This window comes from Vespa velutina, chromosome 2 (genome assembly GCF_912470025.1).
Source record: "Vespa velutina chromosome 2, iVesVel2.1, whole genome shotgun sequence".
Classification (NCBI taxonomy): Eukaryota; Metazoa; Arthropoda; class Insecta; order Hymenoptera; family Vespidae; genus Vespa; species Vespa velutina.
Genome location: NC_062189.1, coordinates 11,818,249 through 11,844,331, shown reverse-complemented (window position 1 = coordinate 11,844,331; position 26,083 = coordinate 11,818,249). Strand labels below are relative to the sequence as shown.

The window sequence follows — 26,083 nt, the reverse complement described above, 5'->3', positions numbered from 1 at the left end:
TTTCTCAAATATACTAATTTTTTTTTTGTATAAATCATTTTTTTATTCGTAATTATATTCCAAAAAAATGTACGTGTGAATCGTTAAATTCTTTTTAGATTCTTTTTTCTTTTTTTTTTCTTTTCATTTTTTTTCGTTTGACGTATCAAAAATAAAAAAAATTACAAATAATCGTGAATAAAATTTGTTGTTGCGATGGTTACTTCGAATTTATTTCCAGACGTTTTCTCCGTCCGTCGTTCTCTTGTAAGAAAATCGCATGCGCCGTGAACGGTCTTTAGAACGCATGGGGTCATGGCCGGGAACGTATATCGAGTCACGCATACGCGTGGCTACGGTTAGAGGACCTCCGTTAAAGCTGTTTCACAAGAGCACGCATCGTGTCTGTGCAAAAAATACTTTCAGTCTTTCGGCGGTAACCTTGAAACTTCTCTAATCGCATAAAAGATTTACATAGTTCATTGGAAATGTTGCTTTTGTGATCCATGATCCATTTTTATATTCGTTGCTTAGAAATATCATTCTAAAAACATTTTCTATTCTTTTTTTTTTCTTCTTTTTTTTTTTTTTTTATTATATTTCATTTTTGTTCTTTCATAAATAAGTTTTATATATATATATCAGTTTATGTACAGTTAGATTACAAGGAGAAAAGATAGATAAATCGTATATAAATATTTGAAAAAATATTAGAAAAGTTAAATTGATAAATCAAAGGTCTGATTTTCCTTTACCGTACGGTTAAATCTTAGATATTAGAAATGTCAGGCTAATCGTTTTGTTCGTTCTATCTAATTCTGCGGAAAAATAAGAGATAGGTAGTAGTAAACAAAAAAGAAAAGAATTCTATCTCATGTGTACGTTCATTGCAATGCTCTTTTAAGATAGCTACCTCGACCTGCTTTTATAAAATCTTACTCAACTTACTTTCATGCATTGAATTAACTGGCACTTCGTGATCGATGCTTGCGCTACCAGGAACCATAATCGTATTCTCCGTTGTATTATGCGTTTTAAATAAATCAATGAATTATTCGCAATTTGTTACCGATCGGTTTTTTTTAGTACACTCGATATGTACAGTATAATATTCTTTGTTCATTATAATTGGTGATATAACAGTTCGTAACAAAAGCTGGCTTATTAAATGTCTATAACTCAATTTTTATTACATAATATTACATTTAATAATTACATTTTTACGTATGTGCAAACAAAAGTATACTCATGACTGATTAACAATGTGTTAAGTTTCTGTCAATAAAGTGAAATAAAATTTCATTAAGTAGTTATGACTTTAACCTGCTTAACTTAGAGATGATGAGTTAACTCGTGACGAAGATTTAATTTTTCTCCTGATAAAAAGAATAAATAACAATTTTTTGTCTCAATTCTTCTTCGGTTAACAGGGTGAAGTTATATGGATTTATAGAAAGTTGAAATTGTTGAAAAATGATCAAAATAGAATAACATAATTTTCGTTGCAACAAAAAGAAGCAGAATGACAATCATCATTTATATAATCTCTTCATCATTATTCTATGAATCACATAGATCCTTCAGAATTATGCTACGCGTAGGTTAGATTACATGTGTAAAATAGTCCTTAGTGCGCTTGCTCAGTCATACGACCGGCGAACAGAACTAATTTAAGAAATCCTATGTCGCGCGCTGTGGTGTGCGCCAGTTCACAGGTTAAAATAGATGCGTGAAAGCCGTACGGGGATACCTTCCAAGTGTTTTCCAAAGTGTTCTTTAGTTTCGTGCTAACATTCTGACAAGGATTCTTCTTAGTTTTTTAAACGATTATCACACAAGGGATTTTATAACGTAAAGCTATCAAATCGTTTCGATTCAACGTGATATATACATATATCTATGTATATATATATGTATATCTGTATGCTTATATATATATATACATATATATATCCAGAAGTGATAGTTAGGAAAATTTTGTGTATAGTCTAACGTATTTCCTATATTTTGTTTCTGTTTCTCATAGTATATTTTTTTATATAGCGAAATGAATCTTTTATTTTCCTGCAACGTTCTTACGGAAATCGTGAAGTCGTGCACTACCGTTTTTGGCTCGATCTTCGGTTTATAAATAAGTTTTAAATCGGTGTTCTTGTCTCTAAGAAGTGAGAGGAGTGAAACTTGAGTTTTGTGCCGTGGATTTAATATCGTGACACAATGTAATATTTATAATATACGTGATTAATACGTTTAATTAGATTGAATGAAAAATAACAACTTTATACTGTCGTTATAATGACGCGCGAATAAGAATAATTATAATCAAATTGTTTGGACCGTGATAATCGTAAAAAAAGAAAAAAGAAAGCAAGAAAAAAGGGGAGAAAAATGAGTAGCAGAACTCGAGCGAGCAGTGGCTCGAGATCAAGGAGTCGCAATCGACGTGGTTCCAGGGATCATGGTACATTGAACCATCTTGCATGCGAGTGTACTTTTTTGGCATTTTATATATATATATATATAAAAAAGGAAAAAAAAACTAAGGAACTGATTAATTGTCTTTATACTTCTTTATCTTGTTCTATTTTCTTTTTAAGTTTGTCATTTAAGAATATGTCCTTTACTGGAATGTCTCTATGTGCTATGGAAAGAAAATTAAAGTTAAAAATGAATAAAATATATAGTTTAAGAAATAGTAATGTACTATTATACTATTATGTTCATATTTATTTTGAAACGGTGAATCGATTCGTGATATTAATCATTTTGAATAAAGAAATAAAATAATGTTGCAAAATTAATGAGGAAATTCATAATGAATATATCATGAACTATTTTGTTAATGATTGAAACACATTTAAATAAAGATAAGTCCAAGTGTAGAAAGTCAAGCTATGTAGTGTACTCTGCTCTGTGTCTATAATTATCTTTGGCTGTTGGCCGGAATACTCACTTTTCTACCGCAGCCTGTGCACCACTTCTCAATGGTGCTGCTGTTGCAATAAGTTACAGTTTTCTAATGACAATGAAAATTATGTCTTATTATAGCAAATCTTTTTCTATGTTCATGTAAAAGAAAATCATGATTTAATAAAATGTTTCTGTATCTTTTTTATTTTAAGGTAAAGCGATGCAAAAGCAAAAGAGCAAAAATAAGCTCAAACCTCGTGAGCTTAATCGAAAAGGAGCTGAAAAAGAAGGCACAGATATGGATGCATTTGTCAATACAGTTCCAATTAATAAACCAGAAGTGAAACAAATAGATAATAAAGAAACTATACCGATAAAAGATAACAAGGAACAACCTACTAGAGAAATGACAAAAGAAATTAAAGAAAAAGATGAGTCTTTTAACTCTCACTACTACGAGTCTTTTAAGGAAAAAGAAGCAGCAACTGCTGTCCATCCCAAAGTGGAGAAACATGTGATTCCGGATATAGTTAAGGAAAATGATCCTCTTCAAACTCCTATTATTGAGAAATTAAAAAGTGAAAAAGAGATAACTAAAGAAATATCTTCAAAGATAGAAGATAATTCACAAATTCTAAAATCTCAAAATACGTGTAGTAATACCCAAATGAAGTCAGTTCCTAATAATGATGTTGTTGATCATGCAATTGTTAAGGAGGATGTTGATTTAGAAACAATAATAGCACAGAAGAACGAAGAAAATACGAAAATTTCTGCGTTTCAAGCATCTAGCGAAGAAAAGATTTCATCTGTGCTAACAATGGAAAAATCAAACGAACAGAGTGAACCTCAATCTCCAACAACAGACATTGCTGTATCAAAAAGTTCTATACCACTAAAATATACATATAAGGACGATCAATGGAGTCCGATAAATAAGAGTGGTAAAAAAGTTTATGATCGTGAATTTTTAATACGACTTCAAGATGACCCAAATAGTAAAATTAAGCCGAACAATCTACCAGATTTAGAAGTCGTTTTAAAAGATAATACAAAGGTAAAAATAGTCATGATTATAATATTATTTTCATGTATCATTGTTAAAATCATATATTCCCATGTCACGTATTTTTTCTCTATAGATTCGCAGTACAATGGATTTCAGATCATTTAAAGACACAAGTATAAGCAGGCCAGAATCGTTATTCCCTGTATTTGTGAAATCAGGACTTGCACGTGGTGTGGTAAGTAATAAGAATAATAAATTTTATAAATGCAATAATATAGAAATATTGGGTTGGCAACTAAGTGATTGCCGGATTTCAAATAAGAAGGAAACGACAAAATCCGCAATCACTTAGTTGCCAACCCAATAATAATGATGAATTATTAAAGAATGAAAGTAGTGATCTGAATAAGTCTGATGAAAAATTTTCTTTTACTGAGTGGACGAATCAGTATTATGTTATATAATATATTCAATGATTTGTTTAGTTAAAATAAAAATTGTTTTTTATATGTAGCCACCTACAAATCGAAAAAGTCATCCTTCAGGGAAATCAAAGCCAACTAAACCAAATGTTATTCATGTCTCTCTATCTCTTAGAGAAGATGTAAAATTGAGAGAGACAGAGAATGCATGGCGTCCTACTAGAATGAAGCAACTCGATTTAAGCGAGGAAGATGCTAAAACAGAAGCATTGTATAAGCGTGTTCGTAGTGTTCTAAATAAGCTTACCCCACAGAAATTTAATACTTTAATTGACCAAGTTAGGTCATTAACAATTGATACACAAGAAAGATTTCAAGGTGTAATCAACTTAGTCTTTGAGAAGGTAATATTTCAATTATACATAATATAATATAATGAATTATTATTAAGCATTAGTAAAACAGATAGGAATTAGTTATTTATTTATTTATTTTCAGGCTGTCGATGAACCTAGCTTTTCAGTTGCATACGCGTTAATGTGTAAGGAACTTGCTTTGATGGAGGCATCTGGCGGTGATAAAAGTGCAGGAAAGCAAGCAGAAAGTTCTGTTACTTTTAGGAAACTAATTATCAGCCGATGCCAAAAAGAATTTGAGAAGAATCCAATTGATGAAGTTTCGAGAGCAAGTAAAACTAAAGAAATAGAAGAATGTAACGATCCTGTACGTTAATAAACATATTGTTTAATTAAACAAAAATATCCCTAATATATCTTGATTTTTTAAATGTGAATTTTATTTTATATTTGCATTTTTTTTTTTTTTTTTTTTTTTTTTTTTTTTTCTTTTTTTTTAGGAAAAGAAAAAGGATTTGCAGTTACAGCTTGAAGAGGAGGAACGTAGGATACGTATCAAATCTGTAGGAAATATTCGGTAAGTCATTCATAATCATAATGAGTAAAATTATTATATAGTTAGGAATTTTAAGAAATATTTTCTTATTATATTCGTTTCTCATTATATCGTTTATAGATTTATCGGTGAACTTTATAAGCAAGGAATGTTAACAACGGGCATTATGCATCGTTGTATAAATCATTTATTAGATCAAAATGATGAAGATAGTCTTGAGTGTTTATGTAAGCTATTAACAACCATTGGAAAAGATTTAGAATCCAAGGGGAAATATGATGTGAGTGGATACTTTTTCTCTTCGCGATTACAAATTAATTTCATGGAAAAAAAAATATATATATATATATATATATCTACATATACATATATAATTTTTTCAAATAATTATTTCAATAGGAAATGCAAGAGTATTTTAGCAAGATGCAAGATATTGTTGGACGTCGTGGACATGGTAAAATAAGCTCTAGAATTCGTTTTATGCTACAAGATGTTATAGATTTGAGAGCTAATAAATGGATTCCAAGGAGAGACGATAGTAATCCAAAAACGATAGATCAAATTCAAAAAGAAGTTGAATCCGAAAGATTGGATACTCAACTTACTAATACACCATTGAACACATCTAGAAAAGATGACCGCAATGCTGATAGAAAAAGAAATCGTAAGTTTGAATACATTTAATTTGTGATGTTAGATTTTAATAAAATGTAATAAAAAATATAGTGATTAGCAATAAAACCGGTATTATGATATAAATATTTTTGTCTGGACTAGAATTTCTGGTATAAAAATGAATGAATATGTTTATTATATCCTGATATTGGTAATTGGAATGATACAATAATATAATGTAATTTTAAATGAACATTAGGTCTTTACAATCTTATATTATAGGAGGATTTGGGCCTGCAGATGAAAGTGGATGGAGTCAACCTGTAGGTAGAACAAGACAAACCTATTCTGTTGAAACAGCAAAATTAAGGCAGAAAACTGTAAGTGAGGGATACATCAAAATAAAGTTTACTGTAATGTTAAGTCAATAAGAGGTAGAATTTTCGAATGAATAATATTTTTTTTAGACTCCTGTGGATGATTTAATATTGGGTAGTAGGAACGTGTATATGTGGAAAACTTCCGCAAATAACGCTAAGACAATAAATTCTAATAAATTCGCATGTCTCGAAAATATTACTGCCATAGAACAGGATAGGAGAATGCCACCACTTCAACTTTCTGGGTATATATATATATATATATATTTATGTATATATATTATATATTTCTTTTTCATATTTTATTTTTGTTTATTAATATGTAGAATGTGATGATCCCTCATAACAGACTAGAGTTTCTGAATCTTCTACTCTTTATATGATTTTAAAATTTATTCTGAAATTGAATTATTTCTAAATATATATTTTGAAAGTTTATTGTTCTATCATATTCAGAATATTTTCTTTTTTTATGTATATATTAGATCGAGATCAACTGGACCTAGGGATTATGGACGTGACTACAAATCTCCTTACGGTATGTCTCCAAAAATTATTATAGATGTTTTTGATATTTATATATTTTTTAATATATGTTTTTGATTATTATAATGAGAATTATTATAAAGCTAAAATGTTACCATACATTTTTGAATCTGATTTATTTATACCTATTATTTAATATGATGAGAAATTTATTTTTTCTAGAAAAATCTATATGAGATTTAGTGTTAATACTTATAGCCAAAAGGATACTGAGTTTATATATAAAACGATTAACTATAAATATAATTAAAAAACAGTTATTTTAATCGTTTATATATTTATTATAGATGGTAGGAGTTCTCGAAACGGTAGCCATCAATTAACCAGCGGTGCATCGTCAAGTAGAGAGAGCTCATTGTTAGATAATTCTCAAACTCAAAATGTGTCGATGCCAACACAGTCTTTAAAATCTACATCACAATCTGTGTCTAGTGGACTGAAGGCTCCGTTGTCAGAAGAAGCGTTTACGAAAGCGTTTAATTCTACACTGAAGGATTATTTAAGAGAACACATTTTAGAGGTAAGTTCGTATTCTATCGCTTAAGAACGATATTTTATTACTTCTATGTGATTATGAGTCAGTGATTATAAAAACGGTCTAAGTTATTTGAGATATTAAAAGTTATATTTTGTCATATGCTATTCTTAACATTTTTAAATTACATAAAAGAATTATTTTTGAAGAAAAAATATACTTTTTCTATGCTTTTTGTTATTATAAAAAAATACAAAGAAAATAAACAAAAACCATTTTTAAATCATTCAAATAAATATTAATCAAAACGAAAAATATGACTTAAACTCCACACTTTGATAATCGTCGGCTTATATGATATTTTTCTCCATTTCTTAACGCTCCAACTATGCACACCCCTTAGATCCATCTCTTTTTTATCTTAGGAGATGCTTGAGTCATTGGTGTGCTATATTATGCAATACCTTCTCTTTAATCCATCATAATAACAATGTAAATTTATTTTATTATAATTTCGTTACTATGCATATTAAAGAGAGGACAGATTATTATAATATTTTAATACATTTGATTACGTTCAATTTTATTTGTTCATAATCACAAGCAAGTATTAATATTCTATTTTATTGTGTACTTTTACAGAATGCTATCTCTGATGTAAGCCAGATTTTTGATAATACTACGTTTACAAAGTTCGTGCGTGAGTCAATTAACTTTGTTCTTGAAAAATCTCCTGCTGAACGAGAACGAGTTTCACGACTTATGTCACAATTGATTACACGAAATATTTTACCCTTACAACATTTGAAAGCAGGGTGAGTATTACGACTATTTGTGTTCTAAATATTTTCTTCTTTCTTTCCATATTCAAATGAATAAAAGTGATGATAATTCATTTCGAGAAAAGATACCTTCTATCTTGATGTTATTTTTATAGCCAAAAGGATACTGAAATTTATATCTTATTTAGACCCAATACCTATCTGTAAGCATTCAAAAATTTACAAATGTAATTATTTTGTAGGTTCAGCGAAGTTCTAGAATTCATAGATGATTTAATCATTGATATTCCGAAGATTTGGACTTACCTTGCAGAAATATTAAGTAAGTATTATTCCTCAACAAACTATGTCTTTATTTATTAGTGTTGTTATTTCACAGTATATGAACATAACATCTGAATTATGTAAAAATTTTTATGATGACCTCATATAATATCATAGGATATACCATGCGGAATTTTATAGCTCAACAGGCCTGAATTTTAATAGAATTAAAATTCATTAATATGATAAAATATATTCTGTTATCATCTTGGATATTTATTCTTCTTTTCAGCTCATCCAATAAAAGACGAAGTAATGCCATTATCTGAAATGGGCAGTATATTTATAAGTTTAAGAAGTCAAGGTGGTGCAGGAAAACTTCTCGGAGAGTTACTAGCGAAATTATCCCAAGAAAAAGGATCCAAATGGATTGCAGATAAATGGGACCAAAGCAGACTTGCATTGAATGATATTATCGACCCGGAAAGAGAGAACATTGAGAAGATTGCTAAGGAATATGTAAGATTTTCCATTGCAACTTCATTTATTATTTTCTTATAATTTATCCTAACCTAAATACGAATATTATTTTCACTTATTATTATTATTATTTTTTGTTATTATTATTTCTTGTAGCATCTAGAATTCCTGATTGGAGATTATAATAGTGCCAAAAGCTCTAGCAGTGATGAGCTTAGTTTACAACAGATTCACGAACAACTTAAAAGGCTTATGGAAGAGAATACTTTTGATGAAATAAGTAGTTGGATAACGGTAAATATTTTTATAAGATTGCATGCAAGATATATCCTGTTTAGGATATGAAGTTTGTGTTTATGACATAGAAAAATTGACATATATTTTTTTATTTATTATAGGAAAATGTTGGTAGTAGAGTTAAAGATCCTAAATTCATAAGGATATTGATGACTGCCATTTTAGAAACGTCCATAGGTATATACTGTTAAAATTTTAATATCTATTACAAAAAAGGTTATTTGATTTCTTCATTTTTATAACTAATATATTATTTTTGTAGTACCGTTTAATGAAATGTGGAAGTTAAATGAACACACATTCAGCGATTTGCAATTATTAATTCATCGATTCGTCGATACCGATGAAGTACTAGAATTGCAATGTCTTTATGCTATTCAAGCATATATGACAAAACTCGAGTTTCCATGTGGTAAGTTTAGTTTTGTTGTTATAATCGTAAAGTATCTTGTAAAAAAAAAAATCATAAGTAATCAATAATAATGTTCTATGTTTTATAGGTATACTAAGGAACATAATAAACAAATTGTCAGGGGACAATATTATTTCCTCTGATGCATTCTTGGCATGGCAAAAAGGTGAAGATCCGGCAGAACATGAAGGCCATAGTGTAGCTATCATGACGCTGACGGCGTTCTTCATTTCTTTACAAGAAGCCGAGGACAGTTCCAGTGTCGAAGACGGCCCAAGCAATGTGAACTCCGATACCTTTTGACGGTGCATCGTTTTAGAAGGAATACGAGCTGGGCACTTTTTATTCGAATAAAAGATAAATAAACAATTATTTACAGATAATACAAGTTCTTCAAATAACTGTTATTTTGATAGTTATTTGAAATAAACGGTCTTATCTAAACTAATTTTCACAAAAAAAATCAAATAACGCGAGAGATTTCAAATAATCATCGTCAATTATTCAATTAATTGATTAGGAAAACGCGATAGTATTTTTCCAGTTTATTTTTATTTATTTATTTTTTTTTTTGCCTTATTTAAACTTTAAACCATTTCAATGAATTATATATATTAATTATCTTGCATTTATCTCTGTATCATAATTAATAATTAATCTTTATCTTCATTATGTATAGCGTATTTCAAATATAGTCATTATGTATCCGTTTGTATTTGACAATCTTCTTTTATTTTCTGGCTTTAATATTGTACCATGAAAATCTAGACTATATATATATTTTATATATACTCGCGCACAATTACACTCAATCGTTTTTCAGCATTTTCTATTTAAATAAAAAAATAAAAAAAATAAAAAATAAAAAAAAAATAAAAAAAAAAAAGAATTGCACTATTAATCCTCATAATTTGCAACGCGAAAATTTTTTAAATCTTTTTAGTACAGTAGTCTTTTTATTAAATCTTATCAAATCTTTTCAATAGTTCAAAGTTCTTTTCAGAGCTAAACATTTTAGAGATAACTAATTAATAAAATGAAAAATTTCAAATAATCGTTGTTATTATAAAAATTCAAAATATTGTGTTTAAATATAAATTTACGATTTAATAACTAATTTTACAATAAAAAAAAATCATTTTCTTTTATTATTCAATAATTTTACCAAATGATTTAGTTATCTATTATTTGTTTGGATATTAAAATGAATCAGGCATTAATCTTTTTAAGATTAAAAGAGATTTTTATATTTTTAATAACAATATAAATTAATATTATTTATGTATGTATTGCTGATAGAGTAAGATCCAAACATCGTTACTATTTCGATCCGTTTGTATGACATGTATATAGAAGACAGATCATTGAAATCTATGCAAGATAATGATTATATATAATTCATTGAAATGGTTTATTGTTGAAATAAATAAAGAATAAAAATAAATGAATAAAAATAAGCTGAGAAAATATTTACGTGTTTTTTACAATATCTCGCAAAGTGTTTCTGAAATATGTCGATCACTCACAATGGAACTGAAAATATGTTGTCTCATTACCGAAATCAGAAAACTGTACGAGTTGTGTTATATTTCTATTTACACCAAACAAACAAAGAAATGCCGCAAAAGCAACCAAAGTGCTACACAAGATTTAGATAACAAATTAAAGAAAAAAAATCAGATACGAGTGGGTCAATTTTAAGTGATGAAAATTTCGAAGATTACGAAGCTCTGATGATAGATAATCAAGTCTGATGATACGAGTATTGTGGTTCTTCCTATTATTATAAACGAACGTACACATACACAGAATTAATAATTTATATCTTTGCAAATAAGGAACGTATCGTAAGAAGAAGAAAAAGAAGAAAGAAGACGAAGAGAGCAGTTCAAACACGGTAGGACGAAAGAAAAAATTTAAAAAGTGAATAAAAAGATACATAAAAAAGTGAATAAAAAGATACATAAAAAAAGTTTAGGACTTATAGCCTAGGAAAGTGTACCGAAAAAATATAATGGAAGAAGATGATATAAGTGGTGTGCATATTAAGGCGCTATTTTTTAACACTAGCTATTTACAATCTTTAAAAGAGAGCAAAGTGTAGTGTATGGGAATGAATCATTTGTGCATGTATCTATGTGACACACACAACACAGGTGCCGCTGGGAATTGTATAAAATTATTACTTATATCGATTATAATGATACAATGTGCAAACTGATTTTCTCATTAAAATATACCTTATTCGTATAAAAAGAAAAGTAGAATGAATCGGCTGACTTGAACTTATACATAATAATAATTACATTGGAACGATTATTCAAAACGAAAATACGTATGTTTTGTCAATATTGTTGTCTGCTTACATCTTGTCTATATCTGTATGCGAGAAAAGCGTGATTGCTTCAAGACACAGTCGAGATGGATATATACTTAATAACGAGAGAAAAAAAACAAGAAAATCGAATGTGCTTTTCCATTCCTAAAAAAGAAAAAAATATATAGTTTATTTTAAATCAGTTTTCTACGATTTGACTTTCTTAAATATGTGCACGTTCTAACGAAAGGACGTGAGACTATAACTTTAATTATCTTAGGAGATATATATATATATATATATACATATATATATATATATATATATATATATAGTACGAATAATCGAATGTTCATATAATTAAATACGTTGTACATAATACTTCGCTGGAAATATGATTCCACGAATGATGATTGCACGCATCAGAGAGAGAGAGAGAGAGAGAAAGAGAGAGATGTTTAATATTAAGAACGGCAGTAATTGTCATTGTTAACGATATATATATATATATAAAGAAAAAACAACAAGGATTATGTTCTATTTGTCATTTATAGTGTTTCAAACGAATACAATATCCCTTTTTCGCATGGCGGTACTCTTATAAGTTGATTTTTATTTTGCCAATGTAACTTGTATAACTTTGTGTATGAGGCCGCGCATGCGTAATTGTTATAAATTAATCATTTTTGGCGATTTTTTTCTCTTCCTTTTTTTTTAAATATAATGTTAATACGTTTTCCATAGATAGATATATTATATAGAAAATAATCATAATTTGTTTGTTACCGTTAAAAAAGAAAAAAGGGACGCGAGAGGGGGAGAGAGAGAGAGAGAGTATGAAAGTGAAACGAAAGATGCGATTCTTGCTCTTGTTTTCTTTTTCTTTTTTCTTTTTTTTCTTGTCCTGCTGTATAAACAATTAACGAATGAAACGAAGAAACGAAGCGAGTGCAAAAACGATCGACAAGAAATTAGTATGATTAAAACTCTGATACACATGTCTCTCCTTGAATGAACACATTCTACTTTACATAGCAGAATGTATCGTTTGACGAGATGAAAATGTATAATGCACTTTGAAAAAGAGAGAAAGAGAGAACGATAGATAAATAAAATTACACTAATTTATAATTAATTAAAATAATAAAGACGCGTTGTAAAAAACGCGTGGATAAGTGAATGCTCCGAGAGAGAAAGAGAGAGGAGGGAGAGCGAGAGAAAAAATGAAAAGGGAGCGGGGAGGTTATCAGTGTAAATAAATAAGTAAATAAATAAATAAATAATGTAAGTGCAGATTGGGCAGATTATAGGCAGGAGATTAGTAGGAATACTATGGTCTTTCGTACATTGTATACATGTAATGAGACCATTGTGCTATAAAAAGTAATCTATGATGAACACGTGCGTATAAATACATGTGTACTTACGTACATATTTACACATACTCGCACTTACACATGACAGAATCACACACACATATTGACACGCAAAAAGAAAAAGCTGGCATAATGAATATATATGTGTGTGTACATACATCATATATACATATGTATGTGTATGTATACATATGTATATATGTACATATATACATATTACAACATAAAAAATATTGCTAGGACTTATAGAATACAACAGACGAATATACACATAAAACTTCTATAATAAATATGCCTATTAAAAAAAAAAAAAAATAAAAAAAATAAAAAAAATAAAAAAAAAATAAAAAAAAATAAAGAACTCCATGCCAGATCGTTGTCAATTATTTTTTTTCTACATGTGTATTTGTAAATCTTTATCAATTAGTTTTTTTTTCAATTTCAATTCTTAACCCCTTTTTATTTATAACACTGACATTTATTTTGATCCATGCGAGGACCTGTGTATACGAGTGCCGACTATAGCCGGTACACGTAACGAGCTAACGATACGAGCGCCAACTTTTATCAATGATCAGTACTTTGCACCGATCGCAGAACATTTATAATATTTGTTTCGATTCTAATCATGAATTAAAACAAATTGTTTGTTTTTTTTTACGTTTGACAGTATTGTAAGAAATATGTTAAAATAGATTAATATTAATTTTTCATTATAAAGAAATTACAATAAAACCATTCTCAAACAATCGGGTGAATTTGGAAGAAATCAAATATTGATTTATTTAAAAATATTTTAAATCGTATCTTTTTTAAAATTTAAAATTAATTTTGTTCTGTTTTTTTTTTTTAATAAAAATTTAATAATATTTTAAACCTTTAAGATGTTTACAAGGAATTTAAAAAATAATCAATTCAGAAACGGATTAATTGATTCTGAAAATAATTCCTGTAATAAAAATGAAGATATTTTAACATTGTCTTCCTTTAAATTTCGTTTTTATTAACATTTAGAGAATTATTTTATAAGATTATACACATTTCACTTTATCTACAAGGTGGATGACGAAGTCCGTCGTACGGAAGAAGTTTACTTGTGAATACGTATACCGTAAAAAAAGGGTTAATATATGAAATATAAATAAAAATGAAAATTTTTTAAATACATTTTTCAGGTACATGCAAAAAATAAACAAAATAGTAGATTATTAAATTTATTTTTTCTAATCGTATTACATTGACGTTTATAATAAATATTTTCTTTTAAATTTATTAACATAAATTATCTTTCAAAGCTCAAACTTGAAAAGAAACATTGTCAATCTGATTATCAGCAAGTTAACATTTATACGATGAAATAGAACGAATATAAATGTTTATACATATTTGTTTGTATATTTCCGTGTGCTGCCCATTTATACGCAGTTTATTATTATTAATAAAATACCAAAATTACAATGGAAAAGAGTATCATTCGATGAAATATTTTTCCGCAGATGCATTTCATTGAGTGGTGTGCTTTCTTTCTACCTTTGAAATATTATCTAGCGCCAGATCGCGCTACTGTATCAGTGTAGTGACCGATACGTGACGTGATATTCAGCGTAGGTAGTTTAGACTGTTCGCATTTGTGTAAATGTTCGTGTTTAATTGTAAGACGTCGAACGTTGACTTTGATTGTCTCTAACATTGACAATCGTGGCTTTATATCATTTTTGATATTCTCATCTAGATTATATATCGAAGTACTTCATTTGTATCCGATGATGATCATAAGGGGAAGAAGTACAAGAATATAAGGTAATCTTTCTTTGGAAAAAAATGATGTGTAAATATTTACAGATTCTTTTTTTATTTAAAAACATGAAGAAAGAAATCGCATGATATCAATTATCTCAATTATTGAGATATTTTAACAACAATGTGATCGTTATACTGTTTTTTTTATAGTAATGATCTTTTAAATGATATATAAAAAAAGGAATTTATTGTGTAAGATTTTTTTTCTAGACATCGATCAACGTCGTGAAATAGTGAAAAATAAAATAACGAGAAAAGAACGTAGGAAAAAATGTAAAAGATTTGCATTTGTTTAGTAACTTGTAATATTCTTTAGACAGAAAACTACTTGACCGATTGATTCCGGCACCTTCGTTCCGAGTAAAAATCTTGGCGTGAAAAAGAAATTATGTGAACTAGCAATAGAACATTATATACACCGAACTATTAACACAATGTATTCGTAAGAACTAGCACTTTTATTTATTTTCTTTTTCAACGTGTTCTCGCGACATGCGCTTTCGATATACGAACAATTTACGTTTTACATACAATGGTCTTCTGGTAAAGTTCTTTAATTGTGCTATCTCGCGCACAACGTTTGTTCGACTACTAAGAAGATGGCGCGAGAATGCACCGAGGAGGGTCTCGTACTTACGGCAATGGTGGTAGGAGTCGACGATCACGTGACACTTACGTCGCAGGGCCGCTTGTCGCGCGACCGTGCGAGGCCAGCCATTTTGATTAGTAACATGGCGTCAGCGGAGATTAATATGGCGTCCTCGGACATAATAACCGAAGTGGAGCCAGAAATCCAGGAAGTCGAAATCGAAACAATACCGGTGGAAATACCTTGCGAAACGGTGGAAACGACTATTGAAGGGGACGATGGACAGCCGATGATCGCATTACAACCATTACCGGAACCAGGCCGTGAAGAAATCATTCTACAGACGCAAGAGGAAATCGTCGGCGCCGATCCACTGAGCGTGTACGATCAGATACCCGTACCAGAGAACGACATTTATGTCGAATCGAGTCCTGGACCATCGAGGAAGGGTACGAAGAAAGCTAGAAAAGGTGGAGCTTCTAGATTTCGAACCTCCGATCACGCAATATTCGGTGAAATGGGCTCAGAAACGAAAGCAAGAAAGTGGGAGCAGAAGCAAGTGCAAATCAAAACCCTTGAGGGGGAATTCTCGGTGACAATGTGGGCATCTGGAACGGACGACGGTAAGTTTTAAACAATCTAATATTGTGTCAATAAGTAGATCCTCAAATTTTCGTTCGGCTGCTTTTATATGAACTCGACTATCTGCTTGTTTCTAACGGCTATTCCCAACGTACGCTAGTGGAACGTACTTCCGGTAGGTTCTACCCAATCGATACTTCAATTTGGTTTGCTTCGCTAAAAAGAATAACTTCTTTCGGTTGCACGTTTCTTCGTTTTATGGAAGTCACACCGATGACAGTCTGCGTTGTTTGTTTTGATCGAAGGAACGCCATTATGCTGCCAGGGGGCAGCCATATTTTGAAAATGGCTTCTTTTGCTCAATTTACCTCTTGAGGAGTAAAATGGCGTCGGAATGTCGTTCTACGCGTAATGGAGCTCTTCCCCGCACCCGCTCTCCTCCCCTTCCACTTTTTCAACGCATTTTTCCGTATTCAAAATTTCATATATTTCTCGATTAATTGCCCTCTCATTCCCTTTTCTTTTTTTCTTTTAACTTGGTTAGAATTTCCTTTAGCCTTTGTGAAAAAAATGTTATACGAAAAAAAAAATTACTTAAACGAATTTTCTTACATATGAAACATACCTTTTATATCATTTCTTATTTACAGATATTTTGATAACCTGTTAAGACGATCTTTATCCAAGTAAATTGATAAAGTATGCACAAACTTTTTTTTTTAAATATTTAGAAGAAGCGTACAAGTACATATACGATATACTCATTGACTTACAAGAGACAGAATCATTGTAGAAGTTCATTGTAGAAGAAGAATCTATTGCATCATAATTACAAAAAGAATTCTAGTAATTTTTGATTTATCCAATGTTACAGATGAAGGCTCTAATCCAGAACCTGATCCAGATTATACTGAATATATGACTGGCAAGTCAAATACAAAGTTTAATCATTCTGGAAGTTCTGTTTCCGATGGAATGCCAGGTCTCGATTTATCAGATCCTAAACAGCTAGCTGAATTTGCCAGACCAGGACATAAATTGAAAGTACGCAAACCACCTGTTATGGATGGTGTAGAACGTACAATTGCTTGTCCTCACAAAGGCTGCACAAAAATGTTTCGAGATAACAGTGCTATGCGTAAGCACTTACACACACATGGTCCTAGAGTACATGTATGCGCAGAGTGTGGAAAGGCTTTTGTTGAAAGTTCAAAATTAAAGAGGCATCAGTTAGTGCACACAGGAGAAAAACCTTTTCAATGTACATTCGAAGGGTGTGGCAAAAGATTTAGCCTTGACTTTAATTTGCGAACCCATGTCAGAATCCACACAGGTGACAGACCATATGTTTGCCCATTTGATGGTTGTAGCAAAAAGTTTGCACAATCCACGAACCTTAAATCGCACATATTGACCCATGCCAAGGCTAAGTAAGTTTTCGTTTTTATTTTGATTATCTAGAATATATAATACAACTTCGCATGTACACGTATATACATCGCAGATCGCGAAATGCCATTGGAAGACAAGTACAACAAATTCAACTTCAACAACCTCAATTCGTCCAAGTCGAAGTTGCGGATGTGGACAACCAGCAATTTATTGTCTATGCTGATTAGCCCCCTTGAATGTTGATCTCGTATTCTGGTGAATCTATTATGGAATATCATAACCATTAATTATTAACATAAGCAGTGTAAATATTTTCAAGATGCAGCAAGCGACAAAGGGAATCAGTCGTTAAAACTATTAGTTATGGTAAGAGATCGAGTTAATTAAATAATTAATACCTCTGTGCTTAGATATGAAATAACGAAAACACCGAGAGTATTGCGCTCCCAAAAACTCATTGATAAACAGTGTACTTTTTAAGACAATGCGAGGTGAAACGATGCACATTGCTTTGTGCAAAGTCAGACTTTTTAATAAAATCTAGTGCGCCGTCGTAATGTGTGACTGTACATATTTATAATTAAAGTAAAATATTGTATACAGTATATTTTGGAGAAATTCAAATGAGAATAAACCACAAAATACATTTTTTCTGTTAGACTCAATTGTACCATTTTAGTACAACGCAGTTTGTACGCCATTACCATAATTGTCGTTATCGACAATATCATGCTAGTGGTATTATCCTAAATTAATATATAAAATGCATTGCCTAATAATCGCGAGTGTTTTTCATAGCGTCTGACTGATTAAAAAGAAGGAGGCATTGTATTGTCGGCCTCGCAAATTAATCGACAAAAATTTATTCGTGCAATAGTCATTTCGGAATATTCAAAAGCTTTTGATGATGTACGCTGCGTACATCTATAAAATCATATTTATAATCGTATTTTATGTGTTATCAGATCGCAAAATAAAAGCAATAGATATAGATAGTTTTAATATTAACTGTATTTAATAGCTATATAGCGTGCATTTCATTACACTATTATTCATAATAAATTGCATATCATAGTTTTATACATATAGCAACATGCAGGTGGTTATATGCATACTTATAATTCAGCGTATATAGTGACTTTAATGGCGAAAAATTTTATCAACGAAACTTAATAATTTATAGATTTATATTTAATATTTGCTGTAAAGCACTTTCTTTGGTACAATATGAATGTACTTTACAGAAATATCTATGATTTTTATAAATATATTCGCTTAACAGGAATAATCTATAATTTGTATTAAGAAATTATGATTTGCTACAAGCTTAAGAATTTAATATAGTTCAAAATATTGGCTCATATTGAACTTATATATAAATGTATTTTATATAATACATCCAATATCAATAAGTTTTATTTTAATAGGTTGAAATGTAGTGTAATTTTTTTAATTATTTGTAATATCACCATATTTCACACTATCACGCAATGCAATTATTTTTTTAAATGCTTGCAAATAGTAATTACTCTTCATAAATCTTCTAGTCACAAAATTTTTGTTTTTGTAAGCCTTTCCAAATTTTTAGCGTGCTTTGCCCGTTTTTTTTTTTTTTTTTTTTTTTTTTTTATATATATATATATATATATATATATGTATAACCAATTCTTTTTGTATATTTTGTGTTATCATGGCTTTGCTCGACAATGTGTATCTTACGCGTAAAGTTGTTTAAGATCATATTGGAATATAAAAGTTGTACTAAATTTTTTCCAAGTTAATGATTGAAAAGGATAATTTGAAATTTAATTAATCATCGATCTTTCATTTAAACGGTATATTTTTAACTATGTGTACATAGACGTATTTTTATTGATACATAGACTCAATATTAGTGCAAAAATCTAGGCAAAAACGCCTAAATAGTAGTAGCCAGTTTTTGTCTTAAGAAATAATACTGATCTTCCTAATCTTCAAAAAAATAACTATGCATTGAATTTTACAACTTTCTTATTGTATTCTTTTCTATTGTCTTACAAATTTATTAAATAATACATTTATGAAGTAAGAACATATATAGAAAGTAACTGCATGATGTAACAAAGTTACAATTGTTAAAAAAAAGAAAAACGAGAGTTTAATTTTTTTCTTTTTTCAAAATTCAAGTTGTTTTATAGCGCATTACGCTTCTTGATTGTAGATATTCTTGTTTTCAAAGTTATTAGTATCTTCCAGATCGTCCGTCTCTACCTTTATCATCTCTTCCCTTTCGACGATCCTTCGATCTCGATCTTCTGTCCCTTGATCGAGATCTGCGTTTTCGATCACGGCCACGTGATCTTGACCGAGATCTAGATCGACCTTTACCACCTTTTTTACGACTATACAAATAGCGTCGCAATTCTCGAGAAATAGGTTTTAAGTGCATAAAATTACAAAATCCTGAACGTGTGCATTCACTAAAATCAGATAAAATAATTTATTAATATTTATTTTACAGACGTTTCATTATTTTTAGCAAAGAATAGATTCTATACATACCCCATTTCATACTGACGACAGCAAGCTTCTCTAAAGTCGGTTACAGGAGAGAGTTCAGCATAAACTGGTCTTCCTCCGAACCATCGATTATTTAAATCATTAACAGCTCTTTCAGCATCTTCCTCTCTTCGAAACTTGATGTATACATTACCGACTAAGTGATCACCAAGGTTGTCACAAACATTCATTTCTTCAATCTCACCATATTTATCCTCACATTCCACAAACACATCTTCAAAAAAATTATCATAGTGTTCTTGCATTTCTTCATCTGATACGTTTGCCACTACTACAATTGGATTTAAAAAAACTTTATTAAAGTCAAGCTTCTTAAATAGATTATATTCTTATGATTAAAATTTTAAATATGTACGTACAATGAGAACCATCTGCACTTTTTGCAGAATTTTGGGGATTTACATAAAGATTTTGCAATAAACATGTCTGTAAAAAAAACGTTTTCATTACATAAGTTATACAAGAAAAAATGAATTATGGAAAATTTTATCACTTACCTGACTGAAAGTAGGTTTGTTGTGAATTCGTGAACACCTGTCACCGTGACGGCAAGCACCGATTTTAAAATAAAATGAACAATTCACTCTAAAACAAAGAACCAAATATACCTATTAGTGTTTAATAGTGTGTACAGAGTGCTAACTTAGGGAGTTATCACAAAGCTTACTTGTCTTTTTCAGTACCAAATATAGATGCCAAATATTCCGCCATTACGTATCCTTTCCTATGTATATGTTTAAATTCTCCGGGCTAAAACACGTTACAAACAACAGCTGGAATACATTGCATTTATCGTTCTTTCGGTTTATTATAAAATGGCGTCTTACACCCGACCAGTAAAAAAAAAGGATGGGTAAACGATCGAGCGCCATCTGTAGGTATTACGTTTTCAAAATGTATGTGTCACGTATTTGTTACGAACTATCGATAACCAGTATGATTATTTTCAGTATAATTCGTTGGAGGGCGTAACATAAACCTTCATTTGATATTTCAATAGTAAAAAGGCAACTGCTACGTCCTACTTGACTACCGACAAAAAGAGATAAGCTATCGATGTGTTAGATCGATGACCTTGTCCTATCATTTGATTATTTTCAAACTAACATTCATATGTGATTGTTTTCAAAGTGAAATGCCTTTTCTGAATTATGGAGTAAAACGTATGCAATGATCGAAGTTCTTGTCTATTTGTGTCTCAATGACTTCGTAAACAGCGGTCAACCGACACAAAATTATCACGTATTAATGATTATATAATTGATAACTAATAAACGATAAGAAAGAGAATAATAGCACATCGGAAATACAATGGTCGATCTAGTCACAAATAGTGATAAAATCACGACAACGACGATGCAATAATCAAAAACAATGATAAATGTAGCCATAAATATAAAGATATTAACATATCTTTTCGCATAATTTTAGTATAATTTTGAAATATACACACATAATTTTTGGTCTTTCAGGATGAAGAAATGTATTTACATCTTCCAAAATTTTTGAAGAAATAACGTACGTCCTTCAAAACGAAATATATTTGGAGAGAATAAATAAAATAAGATAAGCCAAATTTGTTAACATCTCTATCTGTAAAGTTTTATCTTACTAAAAGGACACTAAGTTTTTGTTTTTTCAGACGAAGAAGGACCGGAATTCACGAAAGAATGAAGGAAAGAAAGAAAGAAGTACGTGAATTTTCATTTTCCCTTGGACATGGGGATATATCCATGATAGAGGTACCGTTAGTACGACCCTCGAAAGCTTCGAAAAGGGAAAGGATTTTCGTTCGAAGTAGTACGAAATAAAGCTTGTCGTGAAACTGGACGTGTACGTGCATGCGTATGTGCGCGCGTGCATACGTGCGTAAGCTGTTGGGTGAGAGAGATGGAGAGGGAGGAGAGAGGGAAGGGTAGAAGGGAGGAAACAGAGGGACAGAGGAGACGCGTCGTAGACATAAGCGAGAACGGAAGATGAGGAAGGAGGGTGAAACGCGAGGAAAACGAGGGCTGCCGGAAAGTGGGGTGAAGAGTAGGGAGTAGGGAGAGGACTCTGCACCGCGACGCTACGGGGTGGTTGCCCTCGTCTGCGCTTTGTGGGAAATGCCCGTTCAATAACGCGTAGGTCCTCGTCTGCCCCTTCTCACCCTCGGAATCATCGCGGCAAGGGCCACTGCCCCAAAAGGCACGACTACACCCGTCGATTTACCCTTATCCTATCTCCTTCCTTTCTCTCCCTTCTATCTTCTCCACCCTCCACTCTCTTTCCTTCTTCGACAGCTTCGACTACTATCTACCTATCTACCTATCTACCCCCAGTCTTCGTTTCTCTGCTTCTACCGAACGAATCGCCCCCAACGCGTTCGAAAAGGTCGTACCTTGCCCTTACTCTTTCTCTCTCTCTCTTTCTCTCTCTCTCTTTCTCTCTCTCCCGTTTTCTCTTTCTTTTTATCTCATTCTTCTCTCGCAATGTATTTTACACTGACCGTAGCAGGACGAAGCAACCTGCATCGACCCGTTCCCATCTTGTACATTGGAATTATTGTAAATGCATCTTATTCGATCGCCATGGTAACGACCCTCTATCTTCTATTTTTGCGAGCCCAGGCTATAACGTCTTGGAAACTTGAGCTTTCATTTTTTCATTCTAAAAGAACGTTAAATTGGAATCATTCAAATATCTATGCTAATATAGACAGCTTTAACCAATGAATTTCATAATTTAGACGGTGAAAGCTAGAAAATCGATCTTTATCGATCATAATATATAGAGACAATTGAATAGGATAAAGTAGAATAGGATATTCTATATTTATTATTGATGAGAGTTATATGATTTTTTATGTATCTACATATAGCAATGATTTTTGCTTAGATCTGTAACATTCTATATCGTGCGCGGTATCTTACAAAAAATAAGAGACGCGATTACGGTTTCCGTAGCGGATGCCATAACGGTGCATTCAGGGTCTATCGGATCAATAAGTGTTCTTCTTTTCTTGTAAAACGCATTTCTCTCTAAATATTCTTTGCCGCACTTTACCTTTTTCCTAATAAGTAAATCATCGGTTCTCATAGATAAATTCAATTGAATGGTTAGAAATATATATCCGAAATGACTTAAATCAATAAATTATATATATATAATTTTTGGAATAAGTCTATTTCCAAATAATTCTGTATGAATCATATTTTTCATATCTAATGAATGAACCGATATATGTAATTTTAAGGTTAATATATAACATTACAGAGAGATGAGTCGATAAATACAAATATCGTGAAATGCATCGCTAAGCACAAGTTCGATTCACTTGCATTTCCCAAGAAACTTTGTTGTAAAAATACGACGATGCTTTCTTGGCATCATTGGACGAAACTTTATCCATGTTTATTCGCTGTGGATAGTATGGTATGCGTGCAGATAGATACATAGATACCAGTCGCCTGCATCTATTTATATCGACGGCGAACCACGGTGCAACTGACCGTGTGGCCTTGACTTCCTGTTGACCCGACTGCCCCTAGGGAATTTTGGCGTACTCATTGGATTTCTGGGGACGACGTTGGAGGAGAATCGATGTACCACGGCCTTTCTTGTCGAGAACAGGATTACTTCGTATTCGCGGAGTTCGATCCAATTCCATTCTCCTGCTATCGGCAGTTATCGACTGAAGTGCCTGCTCGTAGGCAATTTGTCCAACGATCAATCTGCGTACCATTGCGTTATCTTTAGATTGATATATAAACGTACTACTTGCATACATATAGCATAGAGTCGATGAACATATAGGAAATCATCGTTTAGGAAGATTCAATTGTAAAATTGTCTTCACCACTGTTAAGGAAGATAAATTTTTAACATAGTTCATATTTCTAAAATATTTCCTTCGTTGCACTGACTACTCTACAGAAATAAAAGTTATATAGTTAGACAGAACAATTAAATAGTATACAGTTAAAAGGACTTGCCGGTAATCTCCGATGGTTAGGTTATTCTTAATTTGAATTTGAAGGGAATGAATTATAGTTGCAAGAAAAAGAGGTAGAGAAGATAAAGAGACAGGCCAACTATGGTGACTCGTAGAAGATTATAAAGGATGTCAAGGAATGGAAATCTGCAACTCTTGACCTTGTCCATGGATTCGTAGTGAATGAGAGAGAAACGATGAGTGAGAAACACGAGGAAAGACATCATTTAAAAGCAAAAACCTTTTTGCTTTCTTACCTGGTTTGAGCTTCTATCGTGGTTTATGATATACGATTCTCAGGTAAGAGGAGGATACAGATTTAAGAATTAAACTAAAAAAACACGGTAGATAAAACAGATAGACCTATTGTTAATAGATTCATAAACGTTAACGATATATAATATTTTCTAAATTACGATACATTTTCTAAATTACGGTACATTTTCTAAATTATAGTACATTTTCTAAATTACGGTACATTTTCTAAATTATGGTATGTACCTAAATCTCTCCAGATGAAAACTTTTCATTTCAATAAGTTTTCCTTTCTATCGGATTGCACTGAGTTCGCTTGCCATATCAAGATTTATCGTATTAGAGTAGACGACTCATTTGTATGCGTCATCGCATTGTATCTTCGAAGTATCAAAATATTTAACGAGCCATATTGTTCCTTAGCCTTTGTCCGATATTAAAAGTACATCTGATACAAAAAGAAAGAGAGAGAGAGAGAGAGAGAGAGAGAGAGAGAGAGAGAGAGAGAGAGAGAAAAAGTAAAGAACAATGCAAATAATCGTTAAGACGAAGATATCAGAAGACTAGATAAGGTACTAATGGAGATATTTACTAGGATAATCTGCTATTTTCCAAATTTATTTTATTACTTTATTGCTTATCTCATGATTAAATGTAATTAACATTTTTATATACATATTTGTTTATTTGAAGATACGTTAGGAAGAAGTTAAGAAGATAAGTAAACGTAGCCGACCTCTTGTATTTAACAGTAATTTGTTCTAGATAATAACCCCAAAATTTGAACTTTGTAATTCGTATAAAAAAAAAATGAGAGACTCAATACTATGCAAATAATTCTTCGCATAATCGCGCATGCGTTCATATTATTTTACAAACATATGTTTCCTACGTGAGCATCGAGCACGATTTATAAGAATATTATAACGTATTGTTTAAATTGAAAAGAATTTAAACAATTTTTTTTATATCAGTTAAAAGAGCAAATAATGTTTATGCAATAAAATTTACAATGAAATGTTGGAGTCTGGCATCGAGGAACAAGGCACGAGAAAGGTCTGCTTCTGGTTACGTCAACGACCTATTAACATTTTCGAAACGGTCGTAAACGCGACGGTTCTCAAAGTGTGGTTCGCTAGGATTTTCTCAAATATACTTATAATCGCAATTGTTAACATGGCATGTATCTTTCATCAGTTTTAAGATTGAAATTTTGTGAATTCCAAAATTTGAGAATCGCTAGTAAGAGGATGAAGGAAATTAAACGAGGTAGCTGATCGATAAGATTCTACACTCGTCGAAACGACCAACAAACCGATAAAGAAGTTTGAGGACCTCTGTTATATTCGACCAATCACAGGAATCAAACATGTCTAAGGAGATGAGACAATCGTGTTGTCGAGATGCACATATAGAAAAAAATAAAAAGAAAAAAATTAATTAAAAAATATTAAGAAAAAAGAACAGGTTGGCCATCAAAAGTATCTCGAGTGAGAGAAGAAAAGCGCAAGAAATAAAGTGGAAGAGGAGAAACGAAAAATATTCGGTTCCACCGGATTCTACGCCATTCAGTGAGGAATCTCAAGCCGATCACAAATATGCGTCGCATCTTCCAACTGCAGTGCTTCGCGACACTGGATCGACCAATCGGCGGCCTTTAATTTTTACTGATACAATGGCGAAAACGATATATATATATGTGTATATATATATATATATATATATATATATATATATATATATATATATATATACGA

At 31.1% G+C, this 26,083-nt stretch overlaps 3 protein-coding genes across 5 annotated transcripts in view; 2 read left to right on the top strand and 1 right to left on the bottom strand.

Moving 5' to 3' along the window:
* LOC124957682 (eukaryotic translation initiation factor 4 gamma 3-like) overlaps positions 1–12,493 on the top strand; it is a 37,592-nt gene extending 25,099 nt beyond the window's left edge. For all 3 annotated transcript variants that reach the window (XM_047514836.1, XM_047514834.1, XM_047514835.1), the window contains 18 exons: positions 3,102–3,946; positions 4,032–4,133; positions 4,413–4,724; positions 4,819–5,043; positions 5,177–5,253; positions 5,353–5,512; positions 5,632–5,896; positions 6,130–6,227; positions 6,315–6,472; positions 6,713–6,765; positions 7,061–7,293; positions 7,891–8,063; positions 8,273–8,352; positions 8,587–8,813; positions 8,931–9,068; positions 9,173–9,248; positions 9,334–9,483; positions 9,572–12,493. In XM_047514836.1, coding sequence (XP_047370792.1) covers positions 3,102–3,946; positions 4,032–4,133; positions 4,413–4,724; positions 4,819–5,043; positions 5,177–5,253; positions 5,353–5,512; positions 5,632–5,896; positions 6,130–6,227; positions 6,315–6,472; positions 6,713–6,765; positions 7,061–7,293; positions 7,891–8,063; positions 8,273–8,352; positions 8,587–8,813; positions 8,931–9,068; positions 9,173–9,248; positions 9,334–9,483; positions 9,572–9,786 — 3,587 coding nt within the window. In that variant the 3' untranslated portion in view covers positions 9,787–12,493. The remainder of the gene's footprint in view (positions 1–3,101; positions 3,947–4,031; positions 4,134–4,412; positions 4,725–4,818; positions 5,044–5,176; positions 5,254–5,352; positions 5,513–5,631; positions 5,897–6,129; positions 6,228–6,314; positions 6,473–6,712; positions 6,766–7,060; positions 7,294–7,890; positions 8,064–8,272; positions 8,353–8,586; positions 8,814–8,930; positions 9,069–9,172; positions 9,249–9,333; positions 9,484–9,571) is intronic.
* A 3,082-nt stretch (positions 12,494–15,575) lies between these two features.
* LOC124947197 (transcriptional repressor protein YY1-like) lies at positions 15,576–17,766 on the top strand. Its single transcript, XM_047489013.1, has 3 exons — positions 15,576–16,188; positions 17,022–17,577; positions 17,652–17,766. The coding sequence occupies exons 1-3, from the start codon at positions 15,576–15,578 to the stop codon at positions 17,764–17,766; spliced, it is 1,284 nt and encodes a 427-aa protein (XP_047344969.1).
* Positions 17,767–19,531: 1,765 nt separating this feature from the next.
* LOC124957687 (splicing factor U2af 38 kDa subunit-like) lies at positions 19,532–20,949 on the bottom strand. The gene is made up of 5 exons (XM_047514857.1): positions 20,766–20,949; positions 20,596–20,683; positions 20,458–20,524; positions 20,081–20,369; positions 19,532–19,998 (listed from the first exon to the last, which is right to left on the bottom strand). The coding sequence occupies exons 1-5, from the start codon at positions 20,807–20,809 to the stop codon at positions 19,761–19,763; spliced, it is 726 nt and encodes a 241-aa protein (XP_047370813.1). The 5' UTR covers positions 20,810–20,949; the 3' UTR covers positions 19,532–19,760.
* Positions 20,950–26,083: the final 5,134 nt, after the last annotated feature.

Bases quoted from the DNA above. Each gene is read 5' to 3' on its own strand.
- LOC124947197 (XM_047489013.1), top strand. From the start codon at position 15,576: ATGGCGCGAGAATGCACCGAGGAGGGTCTCGTACTTACGGCAATGGTG. The intron at 16,189-17,021 runs GTAAGTTTTAAA...CCAATGTTACAG, and splicing joins GGCATCTGGAACGGACGACG to ATGAAGGCTCTAATCCAGAA. The intron at 17,578-17,651 runs GTAAGTTTTCGT...TATACATCGCAG, and splicing joins TTGACCCATGCCAAGGCTAA to ATCGCGAAATGCCATTGGAA.
- LOC124957687 (XM_047514857.1), bottom strand. From the start codon at position 20,809: ATGGCGGAATATTTGGCATCTATATTTGGTACTGAAAAAGACAA. The intron at 20,370-20,457 runs GTACGTACATAT...ATCCAATTGTAG, and splicing joins AAGTGCAGATGGTTCTCATT to TAGTGGCAAACGTATCAGAT. The intron at 19,999-20,080 runs GTATGTATAGAA...ATCTGATTTTAG, and splicing joins TGTCGTCAGTATGAAATGGG to TGAATGCACACGTTCAGGAT.